The sequence below is a fragment of the Panulirus ornatus genome, chromosome 11, assembly GCF_036320965.1.
Source record: "Panulirus ornatus isolate Po-2019 chromosome 11, ASM3632096v1, whole genome shotgun sequence".
Taxonomy (NCBI): domain Eukaryota; kingdom Metazoa; phylum Arthropoda; class Malacostraca; order Decapoda; family Palinuridae; genus Panulirus; species Panulirus ornatus.
The window spans coordinates 38,971-58,465 of NC_092234.1; the positions used below are offsets into that span (position 1 = coordinate 38,971).

General features: G+C 41.3%; 1 protein-coding gene across 15 annotated transcripts in view; it reads left to right on the plus strand.

Annotated features, from left to right (window-relative positions):
- The first annotated feature begins 2,993 nt into the window (after positions 1–2,993).
- The window catches only part of LOC139751162 (uncharacterized), a 166,152-nt gene continuing 149,650 nt past the window's right edge, over positions 2,994–19,495 (plus strand). For 4 of the 15 annotated variants that reach the window (XR_011713290.1, XR_011713289.1, XM_071666268.1 and 1 more), the window contains exons 1-3: positions 3,647–3,882; positions 6,246–6,347; positions 14,473–15,123. Coding sequence is in view for 13 of the 15 variants with exons in the window: in XM_071666268.1 (XP_071522369.1) it covers positions 6,267–6,347; positions 14,473–15,123 (732 nt within the window). In the remaining 2 variants the exon portion in view is untranslated. Of the gene's footprint in view, positions 3,121–3,640; positions 3,883–4,113; positions 4,221–6,245; positions 6,348–14,472; positions 15,124–19,495 lie in introns of those variants that run through there. The other 11 variants (XM_071666272.1, XM_071666276.1, XM_071666274.1 and 8 more) reach the window with 10 other exon arrangements.

Here is a 19,495-nt window from a genome sequence, read left to right on the forward strand (position 1 = left end):
ACGTAGAGAATCTATTGCACAGTAAAGATATAAGAAACTTATGTCAATATATATTATTATTATTATTATTATTATACTTTGTCGCTGTCTCCCGCGTTCGCGAGGTAGCGCAAGGAAACAGACGAAAGAAATGGCCCAACCCCCCCCCCCCCCATACACATGTATATACATACGTCCACACACGCAAATATACATACCTACACAGCTTTCCATGGTTTACCCCAGACGCTTCACATGCCTTGCTTCAATCCACTGACAGCACGTCAACCCCGGTATACCACATCGCTCCAATTCACTCTATTCCTTGCCCTCCTTTCACCCTCCTTCATGTTCAGGCCCCGATCACACAAAATCTTTTTCACTCCATATATATATATATATATATATATATATATATATATATATATATATATATATATATATACACACACACACTCTCCACTTTCTTATGTAAGGTGTTTTTCTCTTGATGAAGTAGGCCATCGATGCCAAATGTAATAGATATGTTTTCTTCCTGCTTGGCGAAGATGCAAATCTACTCTAACAATTTGATGTGAACGGACATACTGTACAAGAATAATGATTACTTCTCTGATATATATATATATATATATATATATATATATATATATATATATATATATATATATATATATATATATTCAAATATGCATTAGAAACCTAAGAATAGCGTTCCTACTAAAAAAAAAAAAAGATATTATGAGGCTGTGAGCGGGAACCATATGATAATGAAAGGCTTGATTGAATTATTTCAAGAGTAACATTCATACATTTCTGTGCCTTCCCGAATTCGATTATTGCTGTGATCTGGGTAATATTGAAATTTACGGAACTTACACTTTGTGCACTACAAGACCTAACTAAGTAAGGGAAGTGTTTCCATTCATCATGTGATATGAGAGAAAACGACAAGAAAATGAAGGAGCTGACTACACTCTTAAGAACTCTCTCAAAACTTGAAGTGGCCATTTCTAATGAAATTCTATAGTGAAATGTAAAAGTGCAAACATAATAGAAACTTTATTTCATTAGTTGTTCTTGTAATCGGGTTAATAAAACTCTAGCAACGAAACCTGGTTAAGTAAATAAATTCAGTAACGGGTCGATGAATATAAAATTCTAGGTATAGCATATTCCGTTGTATTCCAAACAAACAGACGACAATATCATAAGCTAAATAATTCCTGGGCGTTGGGGCTGAGGTGAGCGCTTTTAGCGGCTCTGGGTTAGAAAAGAAATCATAAGAGGGTAGCTACGCTGGCCTTCCAAAGTGACGTCACGAGTGGGCGGAGTCTGCTCGACGTGTCATTTGACCAACGAAAGAACGAACGAACGCACGCATGAACGAACAAACGAACGAACGCATGCACGAACGAACGCACACACGTGTTTTTCGAACGGCCAAGATGAATGTCAAGGTTTGTCTGACCCAAGATGGATGTCAAGGTTTGTCTGACCCAAGATGGATGTCAAGGTTTGTTTGACCCAAGATGGATGTCAAGGTTTGTTTGACCCAAGATGGATGTCAAGGTTTGTCTGACCCAAGATGGATGTCAAGGTTTGTCTGACCCAAGATGGATGTCAAGGTTTGTCTGACCCAAGATGAATGTCAAGGTTTGTCTGACCCAAGATGGATGTCAAGGTTTGTCTGACCCAAGATGGATGTCAAGGTTTGTTTGACCCAAGATGGATGTCAAGGTTTGTTTGACCCAAGATGGATGTCAAGGTTTGTCTGACCCAAGATGGATGTCAAGGTTTGTCTGACCCAAGATGGATGTCAAGGTTTGTTTGACCCAAGATGGATGTCAAGGTTTGTTTGACCCAAGATGGATGTCAAGGTTTGTCTGACCTAAGATGGATGTCAAGGTTTGTTTGACCCAAGATGGATGTCAAGGTTTGTTTGACCCAAGATGGATGTCAAGGTTTGTTTCACCCAAGATGGATGTCAAGGTTTGTTTCACCCAAGATGGATGTCAAGGTTTGTTTCACCCAAGATGGATGTCAAGGTTTGTTAGACCCAAGACGGATGTCAAGGTTTGTCTAACCCAAGATGGATGTCAAGGTTTGTTTGACCCAAGATGGATGTCAAGGTTTGTCTGAGCCAAGATGGATGTCAAGGTTTGTTTGAGCCAAGATGGATGTCAAGGTTTGTCTGAGCCAAGATGAATGTCAAGGTTTGTTTGAGCCAAAATGGATGTTAAGGTTTGTCTGACCCAAGATGGATGTCAAGGTTTGTCTGACCCAAGATGGATGTCAAGGTTTGTCTGACCCAAGATGGATGTCAAGGTTTGTCTGAGCCAAGATGGATGTCAAGGTTTGTTTGAGCCAAGATGGATGTCAAGGTTTGTCTGAGCCAAGATGGATGTCAAGGTTTGTTTGAGCCAAAATGGATGTTAAGGTTTGTCTGACCCAAGATGGATGTCAAGGTTTGTCTGACAACAGCGGCAGCAGCAGATACGTGCCAGGTTCAAGTTATTGTTTACAAGACTATAGCAGGAAGATGTTAGCCATGCAATAGGAGGAAAGCTACTCATATAGATCGCATTTTTCATCAATTTCCACAGGATAAAGATATAGAATTAAGGTGTATTTTCTATATGAAGTTGGCGAGATATTCATAAATATAAGGAAAATGTACTAGTCATTGAACCTTGTTTTGGGAATGCTGGCTGGTAATTTAATAATATTTTTTGTGCTTGAGTAAATTCTGATTCCTTTTCCTCATCTGCATTTTATTATCTTAATGCACTGCAAGATGCAATTTCATTGGTGTTTTTTTTTAAGCTTTGCCATTTCTTTAATGTTGCTGCTTTCCAGGATTTTTGTAAATTTATGATTTTCCCGTTTGGTTTTATGATTTTTGTAATATATCAATTTTCTTGTGCTTTGTTTTCATGTTTGGTTATTCTGTAATTTATTTGTTATATAATATCATTATGTATACTGTGATTGTTTTGCAATCTGAGTAAAAGTTTTGTTATATTTTTCCTTTTTATGTGTTGTGAGCGAGAGGTCGTGATGCAAATTGGTGTAGGTGGCCCCAAGGTGTGGGACTCTAGAGAGGCTTGCCATTTTTGAACAAAAAAAAGTATTGTGTTTGTAAGTGAAACTTTAAAGATGGTTTGGAGAATGTGTGGGCAATAATGGTAACTGGGAATATCAAAAACTGCAAGAATCATAGGCGTGTTATGGTTAGGTTCCGAGGTGCACTTTCGTGTAATAATCACATCATCAGGGGAGACACGAGAGAAATATAACATTCAGTTGATATACAAGGAAGAGACAAGGAGGCCATTTGGTTTACCTAACCTAACCTAAGCTCACCTAACCTAACCTAACTTAAAACCTAACCTACCCTAAAACCTCAGCTAACGTAACCTGACCCAACCTAACCTAATGTAACTTGAGAGAAAATGTGTGTCATGACCAATAACTCTGCTTCCCATGTCACATAGTGGCGTCTTAACAATTATTTAGGAAGTGACCCACGCCTACTCGAAAACCACTTATGCATTTCCTTGTAAGGCTAGGTGCATTTTTTACCCCCTAGGTGTGTAGTACACTTTCCAAAGCTTCATGTTAGGGACAACCACTGGAACTTATATTTTACAGCCGAGCTCAAATAAGGCAAAGGTGAGCCTAAGACTACTATAGTGTCAGGTGTACCTTGCTGCACAAGGAAGTGTGACCCAGTATTGGATGGCTGATGGTAAACAACATGTGGAGTGAGCAGTGTTAACATAATTAGGAATGGTGTCGGCCAGTGTTAACCTAATTATTAATGGTGTCAGGCTAGCAAGACTCCTTTATATATGAACAAATATACAGTTCATCACACGGAAAGACCCTTGAATCAGTGACGTAAGTTGTACATGCTGATTCAATTCGCTTCCTTTGACTATAGTAACATGGTTTTGCAAATTTCATTTATTTACTCTTTATTTTCATAGTTGTGAAGAAAAAAAAATGAGATTGTATTGTGCAGGCTATTTTTTGTGCTTTGATGCTACTTTTGATATTACTGATGTGAATCATTGTCAATATTCATTTACTATCTTCAGTCTTTCATTGTTGGAATTTAATGGTTTATATAGTGGGTGTGCAGTAACCTCTTAACACCTTATCCTTCAAGTTACTTTGATATTTTGAATATAGAGCAAGTTAAGGTTGAGATGTGTGTGATTAATGATTGGCTTAAGGTAAACATTGGGCTGTAGTTTGTTTGTTTATTAATTGTTATGTGGGTTGCCTCTTGTGTGAGAGACAAATATCTGCCCTTGTACATTGTGATGCATTTGATGGGACTAATGGAAAGGTTGTGGGTGAACTTGTTGGTTATGTAAGGCTGAGGAGACCCCTTGATGAGCTAGGTTCACATTACTATGCATGATGTTATGCACAAGGTTAAGGCCTGACTTATCTTTAGACACTTTAGTGTGCAATACAACTATGTGCCATTATACATGAGTTTGATGAATGATATGTAGGAGGTTGTGCATAAGTTGCTTTTTCTTTTTTTCTTAGGTATGCAGTGGCCTGGACCAATTTATTTATGCCTTATTCTTCGTGGCATATTGCTGAGGATGGGAATTAGGTTGATGTATAATGCTTTATATAAAAGTTATAGGGTGTGCAGTGGCCTGGACCAATCTCTTTATTCCTTTGTGGCATCTTGCAGAGGTTGAGTGAGGGTGAGCGTAAAGTTGTGGATGAGGTTAAGGTTGTTGCATATGTCGGATAGTTATGGGGAACATTGGCCTGGATTTATTTTTTGAACCATTGTCTGTTACTGAGTATTAAAGTTCCTAGGGGAAGTTAGGAATGGTTTCAGGGGAGGTCTTTATTTCCAGAAGTGTTTCTTTTTCTTAGCACACATTTTTCCAAATCATCATAGCCCTCCCCACTTTTATTATCTGCTATTACTGTTGGACAGTAGTGCTCCAAATTCCATTCATTTGGTCTAAATGATTATAAGAATAATAATGAGGTCAGTGGTATATGTTCCTTGCTAATTCATATCATTTCTATGATGCCCATAAACTTGAACTTTATTGTACTGTATGTTTTTCACTTTCTTGTGGGCTGCCTCTCTTCTGGGCCATTGTTAACAGTTTTGAGTTGACTGCCCTGTAGGTTGCCAGTAACAGTTCGGCATTACTCATTGTTCTGAGTGAATGTTTGCACTTCCACTGTCATGTAGGACACTGATAGCACTTTAGCTTTTATTAGAGACTCTTTCTGTGGGTTGAGTAAATTTTGGGGTACCAGTAGCACTTTTGCGACTACAAGTACTTTGAATATTTTGATTTTTTTCAAATTTTCCCTCTTTAATTGCATTTGAAATTAAACTAATATTTTATTTGTCATTCACTTCTAGGAAAGGTATAGACTGTTCAGAAAAAAAAATTCCCCAACTTGACATTTGTATCAGTAATGAAGTGATGATTACAGGTTTTATTTGCCTCCATGGGGTTTTCTTTACATGCTGTATATTTTTCATTTATCTTTTTGTTAATTCATTCTTCATTTAGTATATATCTGCTTGTGCTTTCCTTTCTGTGATTAATTAGTTTTATTTTCCTCACATATATTGTACTGCATTTTTTGTGTTTTCAATTTCCTCATTGTTTTCATAATATTCAAGTAGCAGGAGAGTTGAGAAATTTACTTACCTATCCAATAGGGGTTACCTATCAGAGTATCTAAACTGCTTGTCTGTCATTACCATTGCTTTCCTCTCAAACTATTTAGCATATACCATGACACGTCCAGCCTCAGCATTATAATCTTTACCCAACCACTAACACGTTCTATGACATACTTTATTTTCACGTCTCTTTGATTGGTAGAAAATTCTTCATGTGAATCTAGGGAGCATATAGAGTAGACAAAGTGATCTACATAAGACTTTGGATTATGTACTCTCTGTAAGGGAATCAAAAGTAATAATAACAGTTTCCAAAAACTTTAGACTTATCCTATCTTAGAATCATTACATATTAACAAACGTGGTTTTAGCTGTTCTTGTATACGTATTGTATAATAGATATTGTATCCATAGTTGTTGCAGTTCTGTCAGTTCTGTGATATTGCAGAGCTGGAGAACTGTTATTATCTAAGCAATGTACAGGTTGTACTGTTATTTTGTAACTTGCTGACTGTGTGACCATTTCCTTCCATTTTGTCTCTTACTGACTATGTGACCATTTCCTACCATTTTTCAGACGCTAGCAAAGTAGTGCACCATGGACGGAGGATTGTTGTCACTTCGCTGGAATGACCATGGTCAAACATTCTTCAGCATGCTCTCCAGTGTCAGGAAAAGAGTAAGTAATAGAAAAAAGTACTGCCTACATATTCCCTGCATGTCATAGAAGGGGATGGGAGTTAGGGGGGGGGCTGGAAATCCTCTGTTCCTGTTTTACTTTACCAAAAGAGGGAACAGAGAAGGAGGCCAAGTGAGATTTTCCCTCTTTAGCTCAGTCCTCTGTTCTTAACACTACCTCGCTAACATGGGAAATGGCGAATTTGTGTAAAATATTATTTTTTTCTTTATTATACTTTGTCGCTGTTTCCCATGACAGCGAGGTAGCACAAGGAAACAGACGAAAGAATGCCCCAACCCACCCACATACAGATGTATATACATACATGCACACACACACACACACACACACACACACACACACACACACACACACACATATACATACCTGTACATTTCAATGTATGCATACACAGACAAATACATATATACACATGTAGATATTCATTCTTGCTGCCCTCAGCCATTCCCGTCGCAACCCCACCACACATGAAATGCCACCCCCTCCCCTCGTATGCGTGCAAGGTAGTGCCAGGAAAAGACAACAAAGGTCACTATTGTTCACACTCAGTCTCTAGCTTTCATGTGTATTGCACTGCAACCACAGCTCCATTCCACATCTAGGCCCCACAAAATTTTCCATGGTTTACCCCAGACACCTCACATGCCCTGGTTCAATCTATTAACAGCATGTCGACCCCAGTAAACCACATCGTTCCAATTCACTCTATTCCTTGCTCACCTTTCACCCTCCTGCATTGTCAGGCCCTGATCGCTCAAAATCATTTTCACTCCATCCTTCCACCTCCAATTTGGTCTCCCACTTCTCCTTGTTCCCTCCACCTCTGACACATATATCCTCTTTGTCAATCTTTCCTCATTCATTTGCTCCATGTGACCAAACCATTTCAATACACCCTCTTCTGCTTTGTCAACCACACTCTTTTTATTACCACACATCTCTCTTACCCTTTCATTACTTACTCAATCAAACCACCTCCCCGCATATTGTCTTCAAACATCTCATTTCCAGCACATCCACCCTCCTCCGCACAACCCTATCTATAACCTACATCTCGCAACCATATGACATTGTCGGAACCACATTTCCTTCAAACATACCCATTTTTGCTTTCCGAGATGTTCTCGCCTTCCACACATTCTTTAATGCTCCCAGAACCTTCTCCCCCTCCCCCACCCTGTGACTCACTTCTGCTTCCATAGTTTCATCCGCTTTTAGATCCTCTCGCAGATGTCTGAAACACTTCACTTCCTCTAGTTTTTCTCCATTTAAACTTACTTCCCAAATGACTTGTCCCTCAGTCTTACTGTACCTAATAACCTTGCTCTTATTTACATTTACTCTCAGCTTTCTTCTTTCACATACTTTACCAAACTCAGTCACCAGCTTCTCCAGCTTCTCACCCGAATCAGCCACCAGCGCTGTATCTTCAGTGAACAACAACTGACTCACTTCCCAAGCCCTCTTGTCCACAACAGACTGCATCCTTGCCCCTCTCTCCAAAACTCTTGCATTCACCTCCCAAACTACCCCATCCATAAACAAATTAAACAACTATGGAGACATCACACTCCCCTGCTGCAAGCTGACATTCACTGAGAACCAATCACTTTCCTCTTCCTACTCGTACACATGCCTTACATCCCTGATAAAAACTTTTCACTGCTTCTAGCAACTTGTTTCCCGCACCATATACTCTTAATTCATTCCACAAAGCATATCTATCAACTCTTATCATATGCCTTCTCCAGATCCATAAATGCTACATACAAATCCATTTGTTTTTCAAAGTATTTCTCACATACATTCTTCAAAGCAAACACCTGATCCACACATCCTCTACCACTTCTGAAACCACACTGCCCTTCCCCATTCTGATGCTCTGTACATGCCCTCACCCTCTCAATCAATACCCTCCCATATCACTTTCCAGGAATACTCAACAAACTTATACCTCTGTAATTTGAACACTCATCTTTATTCCCTTTGCATTTGTACAATGGCACAATGCATGCATTTCACCAATCCTCTTGTACTTCACCATGAGCCATACATACATTGAATATCCTCACAAACCAATCAACAACGCAGTCACCCCCTTTTTTCAATAAATTCCACTGCAATACCATCCAAACCCGCCGCCTTGCCATCTTTCATCTTCCGCAAAGCTTTCACTACCTCTTCTCTGTTTACCAAACCATTTTCCCTGACCCTCTCACTTCGCACACCACCTCGACCAAAACACCGTATATCTGCCTCTCTATCATCTAACACATTCGACACACCTTCAAAATACTCTTTCCATCTCCATCTCCTCGCATCACCACTTCTTGTTATTACCTCCCCATTAGCCCCTTTCACCGATGTTCCCATTTGTTCTCTTGTCTTACGCACTTTATTTACCTCCTTCCAGAACTTTTTTCTATTCTCCCTAAAGTTTAATGATTCTCACCCCAACTTTCATTTGCCCTCTTTTTCACCTCTTGCACCTTTCTCTTCACCTCCTGCCTCTTTCTTTTATGAATCTCCCAGTCATATGCACTATTTCCCTGCAAAAATCATCCAAATGCCTCTCTTCTCTTTCACTAATAATCTTACTTCCCCATCCCACCACTCACTACCCTTTCTTACCTGCCCACTTCCCACATTTCTCATGCTACAAGCATCTTTTGCACAAGCTATCACTGCTTCCCTAAATACATCCCATTCCTCCCTACTCCCCTTACGTCCTTTGCTCTCACCTTTTTCCATTCTGCTCACAGTCTCTCCTGGTACTTCCTCACACAAGTCTCCTTCCCAAGCTCACTTACTCTCATCACTCTCTTCACCCCAACATTCCTTCTTCTGAAAACCTCTGCAAATCTTCACCTTCACCTCCACAAGGTAATGATGAGACATCCCTCCAGTTGCATCACTCAACACATTAACATCTAAAAGTCTCTCTTTCACGCGCTTATCAATTAACACGTAATCCAGTAACACTCTCTGGCCATCTCTCCTACTTACATACATATATTTATGTATATCTCTTTTTAAACGAGGTATTTCCAATCACCAGTCCTTTTTCAGTACACAAATCTACAAGGTCTTCACCATTTCCGTTTACAACACTGGACACCCCTTGTACACCAATTTTTCCCTCAACTGCCTCATTACTCACCTTTGCATTCAAATCACCTATCACTATAACCCAGTCTCATGCATCAAAACTACTAACACATTCATTCATATATGTATTTATTTATTTATTATACTTTGTCGCTGTCTCCCGCATTAGCGATTTAGCGCAAGGAAACAGATGAATGGCCCAACCCACCCACATACACATGTACATACATACACGTCCACACACAGCACATATACATGCCTATACATCTCACCGTGTACATATATATATACACACACAGACATGTACATATATACACATGTACATAATTCAGAGAAGAGGTAGTAAAAGCTTTGCGGAAGATGAAAGCCGGCAAGGCAGCAGGTTTGGATGGTATTGCAGTAGAATTTATTAAAAAAGGGGGTGACTGTATTGTTGACTGGTTGGTAAGGTTATTTAATGTATGTATGACTCATGGTGAGGTGCCTGAGGATTGGCGGAATGCGTGCATAGTGCCATTGTACAGAGGCAAAGGGGATAAGAGTGAGTGCTCAAATTACAGAGGTATAAGTTTGTTGAGTATTCCTGGTAAATTATATGGGAGGGTATTGATTGAGAGGGTGAAGGCATGTAGAGAGCATCAGATTGGGGAAGAGCAGTGTGGTTTCAGAAGTGGTAGAGGATGTTTGGATCAGGTGTTTGCTTTGAAGAATGTATGTGAGAAATACTTAGAAAAGCAAATGGATTTGTATGTAGCAGTTATGGATCTGGAGAAGGCATATGATAGAGTTGATAGAGATGCTCTGTGGAAGGTATTAAGAATATATGGTGTGGGAGGTAAGTTGTTAAAAGCAGTGAAAAGTTTTTATCGAGGATGTAAGGCATGTGTACGTGTAGGAAGAGAGGAAAGTGATTGGTTCTCAGTGAATGTAGGTTTGCGGCAGGGGTGTGTGATGTCTCCATGGTTGTTTAATTTGTTTATGGATGGGGTTGTGAGGGAGGTAAATGCAAGAGTCCTGGAAAGAGGGGCAAGTATGAAGTCTGTTGGGGATGAGAGAGCTTGGGAAGTGAGTCAATTGTTGTTCGCTGATGATACAGCGCTGGTGGCTGATTCATGTGAGAAACTGCAGAAGCTGGTGACTGAGTTTGGTAAAGTGTGTGGAAGAAGAAAGTTGAGAGTAAATGTGAATAAGAGCAAGGTTATTAGGTACAGTAGGGGTGAGGGTCAAGTCAATTGGGAGGTGAGTTTGAATGGAGAAAAACTGGAGGAAGTGAAGTGTTTTAGATATCTGGGAGTGGATCTGTCAGCGGATGGAACCATGGAAGCGGAAGTGGATCATAGGGTGGGGGAGGGGGCGAAAATTTTGGGAGCCTTGAAAAATGTGTGGAAGTCGAGAACATTATCTCGGAAAGCAAAAATGGGTATGTTTGAGGGAATAGTGGTTCCAACAATGCTGTATGGTTGCGAGGCGTGGGCTATGGATAGAGATGTGCGCAGGAGGATGGATGTGCTGGAAATGAGATGTTTGAGGACAATGTGTGGTGTGAGGTGGTTTGATCGAGTAAGTAACGTAAGGGTAAGAGAGATGTGTGGAAATAAAAAGAGCGTGGTTGAGAGAGCAGAAGAGGGTGTTTTGAAATGGTTTGGGCACATGGAGAGAATGAGTGAGGAGAGATTGACCAAGAGGATATATGTGTCGGAGGTGGAGGGAACGAGGAGAAGAGGGAGACCAAATTGGAGGTGGAAAGATGGAGTGAAAAAGATTTTGTGTGATCGGGGCCTGAACATGCAGGAGGGTGAAAGGAGGGCAAGAAATAGAGTGAATTGGAGTCATGTGGTATACAGGGGTTGACGTGCTGTCAGTGGATTGAAGCAAGGCATGTGAAGCGTCTGGGGTAAACCATGGAAAGCTGTGTAGGTATGTATATTTGCGTGTGTGGACGTGTGTATGTACATGTGTATGGGGGGGGGGGGTTGGGCCATTTCTTTCGTCTGTTTCCTTGCGCTACCTCGCAAACGCGGGAGACAGCGACAAAGTATAAAAAAAAAAAAAAAAAAAAAAAAAAAGTAAGGCATGTGTACGTGTAGGAAGAGAGGAAAGTGATTGGTTCTCAGTGAATGTAGGTTTATGGCAGGGGTGTGTGATGTCTCCATGGTTGTTTAATTTGCTTATGGATGGGGTTGTTAGGGAGGTGAATGCAAGAGTTTTGGAAAGAGGGGCAAGTATGAAGTGTGTTGTGGATGAGAGAGCTTGGGAAGTAAGTCAGTTGTTGTTCGCTGATGATACAGCACTGGTGGCTGATTCATGTGAGAAACTGCAGAAGCTGGTGACTGAGTTTGGTAAAGTGTGTGAAAGAAGAAAGTTAAGAGTAAATGTGAATAAGAGCAAGGTTATTAGGTACAGTAGGGTTGAGGGTCAAGTCAATTGGGAGGTAAGTTTAAATGGAGAAAAACTGGAGGAAGTAAAGTGTTTTAGATATCTGGGAGTGGATCTGGCAGCGGATGGAACCATGGAAGCGGAAGTGAATCATAGGGTGGGGGAGGGGGCGAAAATCCTGGGAGCCTTGAAGAATGTGTGGAAGTCGAGAACATTATCTCGGAAAGCAAAAATGGGTATGTTTGAAGGAATAGTGGTTCCAACAATGTTGTATGGTTGCGAGGCGTGGGCTATGGATAGAGTTGTGCGCAGGAGGGTGGATGTGCTGGAAATGAGATGTTTGAGGACAATGTGTGGTGTGAGGTGGTTTGATCGAGTAAGTAACGTAAGGGTAAGTGAGATGTGTGGAAATAAAAAGAGCGTGGTTGAGAGAGCAGAAGAGGGTGTTTTGAAATGGTTTGGGCACATGGAGAGAATGAGTGAGGAAAGATTGACCAAGAGGATATATGTGTCGGAGGTGGAGGGAACGAGGAGAAAAGGGAGACCAAATTGGAGGTGGAAAGATGGAGTGAAAAAGATTTTGTGTGATCGGGGCCTGAACATGCAGGAGGGTGAAAGGAGGGCAAGGAATAGAGTGAATTGGATTGATGTGGTATACCGGGGTTGACGTGCTGTCAGTGGATTGAATCAGGGTATGTGAAGCGTCTGGGGTAAACCATGGAAAGCTGTGTAGGTATGTATATGTGCGTGTGTGGACGTGTATGTATATATCTGTGTATGGGGGTGGGTTGGGCCATTTCTTTCGTCTGTTTCCTTGCGCTACCTCGCAAACGCGGGAGACAGCGGCAAAAAAAAAAAAATAATTCATACTGTCTGCCCTTATTCATTCCCATCGTCACCCCCGCCACACATGAAATGACAACCCCCTCCCCCGACGTGTGTGAGGTAGTGCTAGGAAAAGACAACAAAGGCCACATTCGTTCACACTCAGTCTCTAGCTGTCATGTATAATGCACCGAAACCACAGCTCCCTTTCCACATCCAGTCCCCACAAAACTTTCCATGGTTTACCCCAGACACTTTACATGCCCTGGTTCAATCCATTGACAGCACGTCGACCCCGATATACCACATTGTTCCAATTCACTCTATTCCTTGCACGCCTTTCACCCTCCTGCATGTTCAAGCCCCAATAACTCAAAATCTTTTTCACTCCATCTTTCCACCTCCAATTTGGTCTACTTCTCGTTCCCTGTACCTCTGACACATATATCCTCTTTGTCAATCTTTCCTCACTCATTCTCTCCATGTGACCAAACCATTTCAAAACACCCTCTTCTGCTCTCGCATCCACATTTTTTTTATTACCACACATCTCTCTTACCCTTTCATTACTTACTCGATCAAACCACCTCACACCACATATTGTCCTCAAACATCTCATTTCCAGCACATCCACCCTCCTCCACACAGCTCTATCTATAGCCCATGCCTCACAACCATGTAACATTGTTGGAACCACTATTCCTTCAAACATACCCATTTTGGCTTTCCAAGATAACGATCTCGACTTCCACACTTTTTTCAATGCCCACAGAACTTTCGCCCCCTCACCCACCCTATGATTCACTTCTGCTTAAGTGGTTCCATCCGCTGCCAAATCCATTCCCAGATATCTAAAACACTTTACTTCCTCCAGTTTTTCTCTATTCAAACTTACCTCCCAGTTGACTTGTCCCTCAACCCTACTGTACCTAATAACCTTCCTCTTATTCGCATTTACTCTCAGCTTTCTTATTTCACACACTTTACCAAACTCAGTCAAGGGGTGAACAGTGTGAACAAACAAGCTAAGGGTTACCGACAAGACAATACCCTATGCAACACACTTGCCAAGTAAATCCTTCCCTGAATTTCCAGTTAAACATGAGGCAAACTGTGGGTTCCTCTTCCCAGTTTGGATAGACTCCACAGTTTGGTCTCCAAATTTTTCTGTAAACATGTGGCCATTAGAGTCTTAGGCATAACTGTGGCCATTAGCATCTTGGGCTGAATTGTGAGGAAGAAAAGCCTAGGTTCCATGAACTGTGACCGTTAGAGTCTCAGGCAGAAATGATAGATAGAAAAGGCTAGGAATGCATCACAAGACAAGGTAAGGAGGAAGACAAGGCTATATAACCATCATAAGGTAAGGTATAATCTTATATTTTTTTATACATACTGATGCAACTTTCATTCTTTTCAAACTAACTGATTTCTTAGTTTGAGCAAATAGTGACTACTACCTATGGAATATTTAAGCAGATGTTTTGAATGATACTATTCAGTATTCTATAAATGAGGAAAACATTGTATGGACAACCTGCATTTAAGTGCAGTAGAGAATGTGCATAATGAAGGAAAAGAAAAGATGGCATTATACATATGATTTATTAAAACTCATTGCTTTAGGGTCATTACCAGTAATTTGCATAGTAGAGGACTAGGATATTTGGGGAAAATCATGCAAATACAACTATGTTAAAAGTGAAGCATGAATGAAATTGACAGGTGGAGGGATTTGTTTAGTTTCTGACTATTGTTTTATAATTTTAATACATTGGACTTTTGAACATTTCAGGAGGTGTATTGTGATGTTACATTGGCTTGTGATGGACGATTTTACCCAGTCCACAAGCTGGTTCTCTCCACCTGCAGTGACTTCTTTGATCAGATGTTTGAGAAAACTGCATGCAAGCACCCAGTCATAGTAATGGCCAATATAGCACACAAAGATCTGGAAGCCCTGCTAAACTACATGTACCTGGGTGAAGTGAATGTCTTGCAGACTGAGCTCTCAGCACTTATGAAAGCTGCTGAAATGCTCAGGATTAAAGGTCTTGCTGAGCCAACCAAAGGGCTTTCAGCAAAGGACACTCGAGAGGGTAAGCGAACCATTTCATGGGATAAAGATTTACCTGATAGTAAAAGGAGGAAGTCTGAGGAAATACCAGGTTCTGTTTCAAGACTGTTTCAATCTTCTGTCAGTGAAAGTGATAGAACAACAAATACACGAGATACCCAAAAATCAAGAATAGCGAATAGTGATTCTCAGAATTCGAGGCTTAGTATTCAAATTCCAACAAGATGTGAAAGTAGTTCTAGCAGTTCAACTGACCAGATAGGCACATCATCCACAGAACCACCAAGTCAGCCCACAAGCCAAGAAGCAGGAGCATCTTCCCAGGCTGATCCCAGCTTTGAGCCTGTTGACAAGCCTCCTCGCCCTGAGGTATGCTGTACATTATAAGAATTAGTCTTACCACCAGTAGGTTACTTAGAGGCAGATGCTTGCTCACTTGAGTCAGTGCTGTCATTATGATTTTTCTTTCTGAATGTTTTTATGACAGAGCACATCAGTTAATGTTGGATAAATTTAGAATATACCAGGGTCAATGTGCTGTCAATGGACTGAACCAGGGCATATAAAATGTCTGGGGTACACCTTGGAAAGGTCTGTGGGGCCTGGATGTGGATAGGGAGCTGTGGTTTCAGTTCATTACACATGACAGCTAGACACTGAGTGTGAATGAATGTGGCCTTTTTTCCCTGTTTTCATGGCACTACCTCACTGAGGCAGGGGGTAGCAATGCTGTTTCCTTTGGGGCAGGGTGGTACCGGGAATAAATGAAGGCAAGCAAGTATGCATATGTACATGTGTATATTTGTCTGTGTATGTATATGTTGATATGTATGTACGTGTATATATGCCTGTATGGGCATTTATGTTTATTTATTTATTATTTTGCTTAGCCACTGTCTCCCGCGTTAACGAGGTAGCTCAAGGAAACAGACGAAAGAATGGCCCAACCCACCCACATACGCATGTATATACATACATGTCCACACATGTGTATATATATGTGTGTGTGTGGATGTAACCAAGATGAGAAAAAAGGAGAGATAGGTAGTATGTTTGAGGATAGGAACCTGGATGTTTTGTCTGTGAGTGAAACGAAGCTCAAGAGTAAAGGGGAAGAGTGGTTTGGGAATGTCTTGGGAGTAAAGTCAGGGGTTAGTGAGAGGACAAGAGCAAGGGAAGGAGTAGCACTACTGAAACAAGGGTGGTGGGAGTATGTGATAGAGTGTAAGAAAGTAAACTGTAGATTGATATGGGTAAAACTGAAAGTGGATGGAGAGAGATGGGTGATTATTGGTGCATATGCACCTGGGCATGAGAAGAAAGATCATGAGAGGCAAGTGTTTTGGGAGTAGCTGAGTGAGTGGTAGTTTTGATGCACGAGACTGGGTTATAGTGATGGGTGATTTGAATGCAAAGTGAGTAATGTGGCAGTTGAGGAATAAAGGTGTACATGGGGTGTTCAGTGGTGTAAATGGAAATGGTGAAGAGCTTGTAGATTTATGTGCTGAAAAAGGACTGGTGATTGGGAATACCTGGTTTAAAAAGAGAGATATTCATAAGTATACGTATGTAAGTAGGAGAGATGGCCAGAGAGCGTTATTGGATTATGAATTGATTGATAGGTGATCGAAAGAGAAACTTTTGGATGTTAATGTGCTGAGAGGTGCAACTGAAGGGATGTCTGATTGGTATCTTGTAGAGGCAAAAGTGAAGATTTGTAGAGGTTTTCAGAAAAGAAGAGAGAATGTTGGGGTGAAGAGAGTTGTGAGTGTAAGTGAGCTTGGGAAGGAGACTTGTGTGAGGAAGTACCAGGAGAGACTGAGTTCAGAATGGAAAAAGGTGAGAACAAAGGAGGTAAGGGGAGTGGGGGAGGAATGGGATGTATTTAGGGAAGCAGTGATGGCTTGCGCAAAAGATGCTTGTGGCATGAGAAGCGTGGGAGGTGGGCAGATTAGAAAGGGTAGTAAGTGGTGGGATAAAGAGGTAAGATTATTAGTGAAATAGTGGAGAGAGGCATTTGGACGATTTTTGCAGGGGAATAATGCAAATGAGTGGGAGATGTATAAAAGAAAGAGGCAGGACGTCAAGAGAAAGGTGCAAGAGGTGAAAAAGAGGGCAAATGAGAGTTGGGGTAAGAGAGTATCATTAAATTTTAGGGAGAATAAAAAGATGTTTTGGAAGGAGGTAAATAAAGTGCGTAAGGCAAGGGAACAAATGGGAACATCAGTGAAGGGGGCTAATGGGGAGGTGATAACAAGTAGTGGTGATGTGAGGAGATGGAGTGAGTATTTTGAAAGTTTGTTGAATGAGTTTGATGATAGAGTGGCAGATATAGGGTGTTTTGGTCGAGGTGGTGTGCAAAGTGAGAAGGTTAGGGAGAATGATTCGGTAGACAGAGAAGAGGTAGTAAAAGCTTTAAGGAAGATGAAAGCCAGGAAAGCAGCGGGTTTGGATGGTATTGCAGTGGAATTTATGAAAAAAGGGGGTGACTGTATTGCTGACTGGTTGGTAAGATTATTTAATGTATGTATGACTCATGGTGAGGTGCCTGAGGATTGGCGGAATGCTTGCATAGTGCCATTGTACAAAGGCAAAGGGGATAAAAGTGAGTGCTCAAATTACAGAGGTATAATTTTGTTGAGTATTCCTGGGAAATTATATGGGAGGGTATTGATTGAGAGGGTGAAGGCATGTACAGAGCATCAGATTGGGGAAGAGCAGTGTGGTTTCAGAAGTGGTAGAGGATGTGTGGATCAGGTGTTTGCTTTGAAAAATGTATGTGAGAAATACTTAGAAAAGCAAATGGATTTGTATGTAGCATTTATGGATCTGGAGAAGGCAAATGATAGAGTTGAGAATAAGTGAGAAAAGATTGACAAAGAGGATATGTGTCAGAGAGGGAGAGAACGATAAGTGGGAGACCAAATTGGAGGTGGAAAGATGGAGTGAAAATGTTTTGAGTGGTAGGGGCCTGAACATGCAGGAGGGTGAAAGGCGTGCAAGGAATGGAGTGAATTGGAATGATGTGGTATACCAGGGTCGACGTGCTGTCAATGGATTGAACCAGGGCATGTGAAGCGTCTGGGGTAAACCATGGAAAGTTCTGTGGGGCCTGGATGTGGAAAGAGAGCTGTGGTTTTGGTGCATTATACATGACAGCTAGAGACTGAGTGTGAATGAATGTGGCATTTGTTGTCTTTTCCTAGCACTACCTCGCGCACATGCAGGGGGAGAGGGTTGGTATTTTATTATGTGGTGGGGTGGCGACGAGAATGAATAAGGGTAGACAGTCCTCTGTTCTCAACGCTACCTCGCTAATGCGGGAAATGGCGAATAGTATGAAAGAAAGTATGAATTATGTACATGTGTATATATGTATATGTCTGTGTGTGTGTATATATATATGTATATGTTGAGATGTATAGGTATGTATATGTGCGTGTGTGGATGTGTATGTATATACATGTGTATGTGGGTTAGTTAGGCCGTTCTTTCGTCTGTTTCCTTGCGCTACCTCGCTAACGTGGGAAACAGCAACAAAGCAAAATAGATAAATAACACGGGAAATGGCGAATAGTTTGAAAGAAAGAAATATATATATATATGTTTATGGATGGGGTTGTTAGGGAGGTAAATGCAAGAGTTTTGGAAAGAGGGGCAAGTATGAAGTCTGTTGGGGATGAGAGAGCTTGGGAAGTGAGTCAGTTGTTGTTCGCTGATGATACAGCGCTGGTGGCTGATTCATGTGAGAAACTGCAGAAGCTGGTGACTGAGTTTGGTAAAGTGTGTGAAAGAAGAAAGTTAAGAGTAAATGTGAATAAGAGCATGGTTATTAGGTACTGTAGGGTTGAGGGTCAAGTCAATTGGGAGGTAAGTTTGAATGGAGCAAAACTGGAGGAAGTAAAGTGTTTTAGATATCTGGGAGTGGATCTGGCAGCGGATGGAACCATGGAAGCGGAAGTGGATCATAGGGTGGGGGAGGGGGCGAGAATCCTGGGAGCCTTGAAGAATGTGTGGAAGTCGAGAACATTATCTCGGAAAGCAAAAATGGGTATGTTTGAAGGAATAGTGGTTCCAACAATGTTGTATGGTTGCGAGGCGTGGGCTGTGGATAGAGTTGTGCGCAGGAGGATGGATGTGCTGGAAATGAGATGTTTGAGGACAATGTGTGGTGTGAGGTGGTTTGATCGAGTGAGTAACGTAAGGGTAAGAGAGATGTGTGGAAATAAAAAGAGCGTGGTTGAGAGAGCAGAAGAAGGTGTTTTGAAATGGTTTGGGCACATGGAGAGAATGAGTGAGGAAAGATTGACCAAGAGGATGTATGTGTCGGAGGTGGAGGGAACGAGAAGTGGGAGACCAAATTGGAGGTGGAAAGATGGAGTGAAAAAGATTTTGTGTGATCGGGGCCTGAACATGCAGGAGGGTGAAAGGAGGGCAAGGAATAGAGTGAATTGGATCGATGTGGTATTCTTTGTCTGTTTCCTGGTGCTACCTTGCTAATATGGGAAACAGCGGTTAAGTGTAAAATAAATAAAAAAAATTATTGTTATATCATAATTAATCACTGTTTCCCGCATCAGCGAGGTAGTGATAGAGTGTCAGGAACAAATGAAGAAAAGCTGCATTCACTCACATCCAGTCTCTTGCTGTCATGTTTAATGCACCAAAAACATAGCCCCCTATCCTCAACAGAGCTCCACAGACATTTCCTTGGTTTTACTCAGCCACTGTGCATGATCTG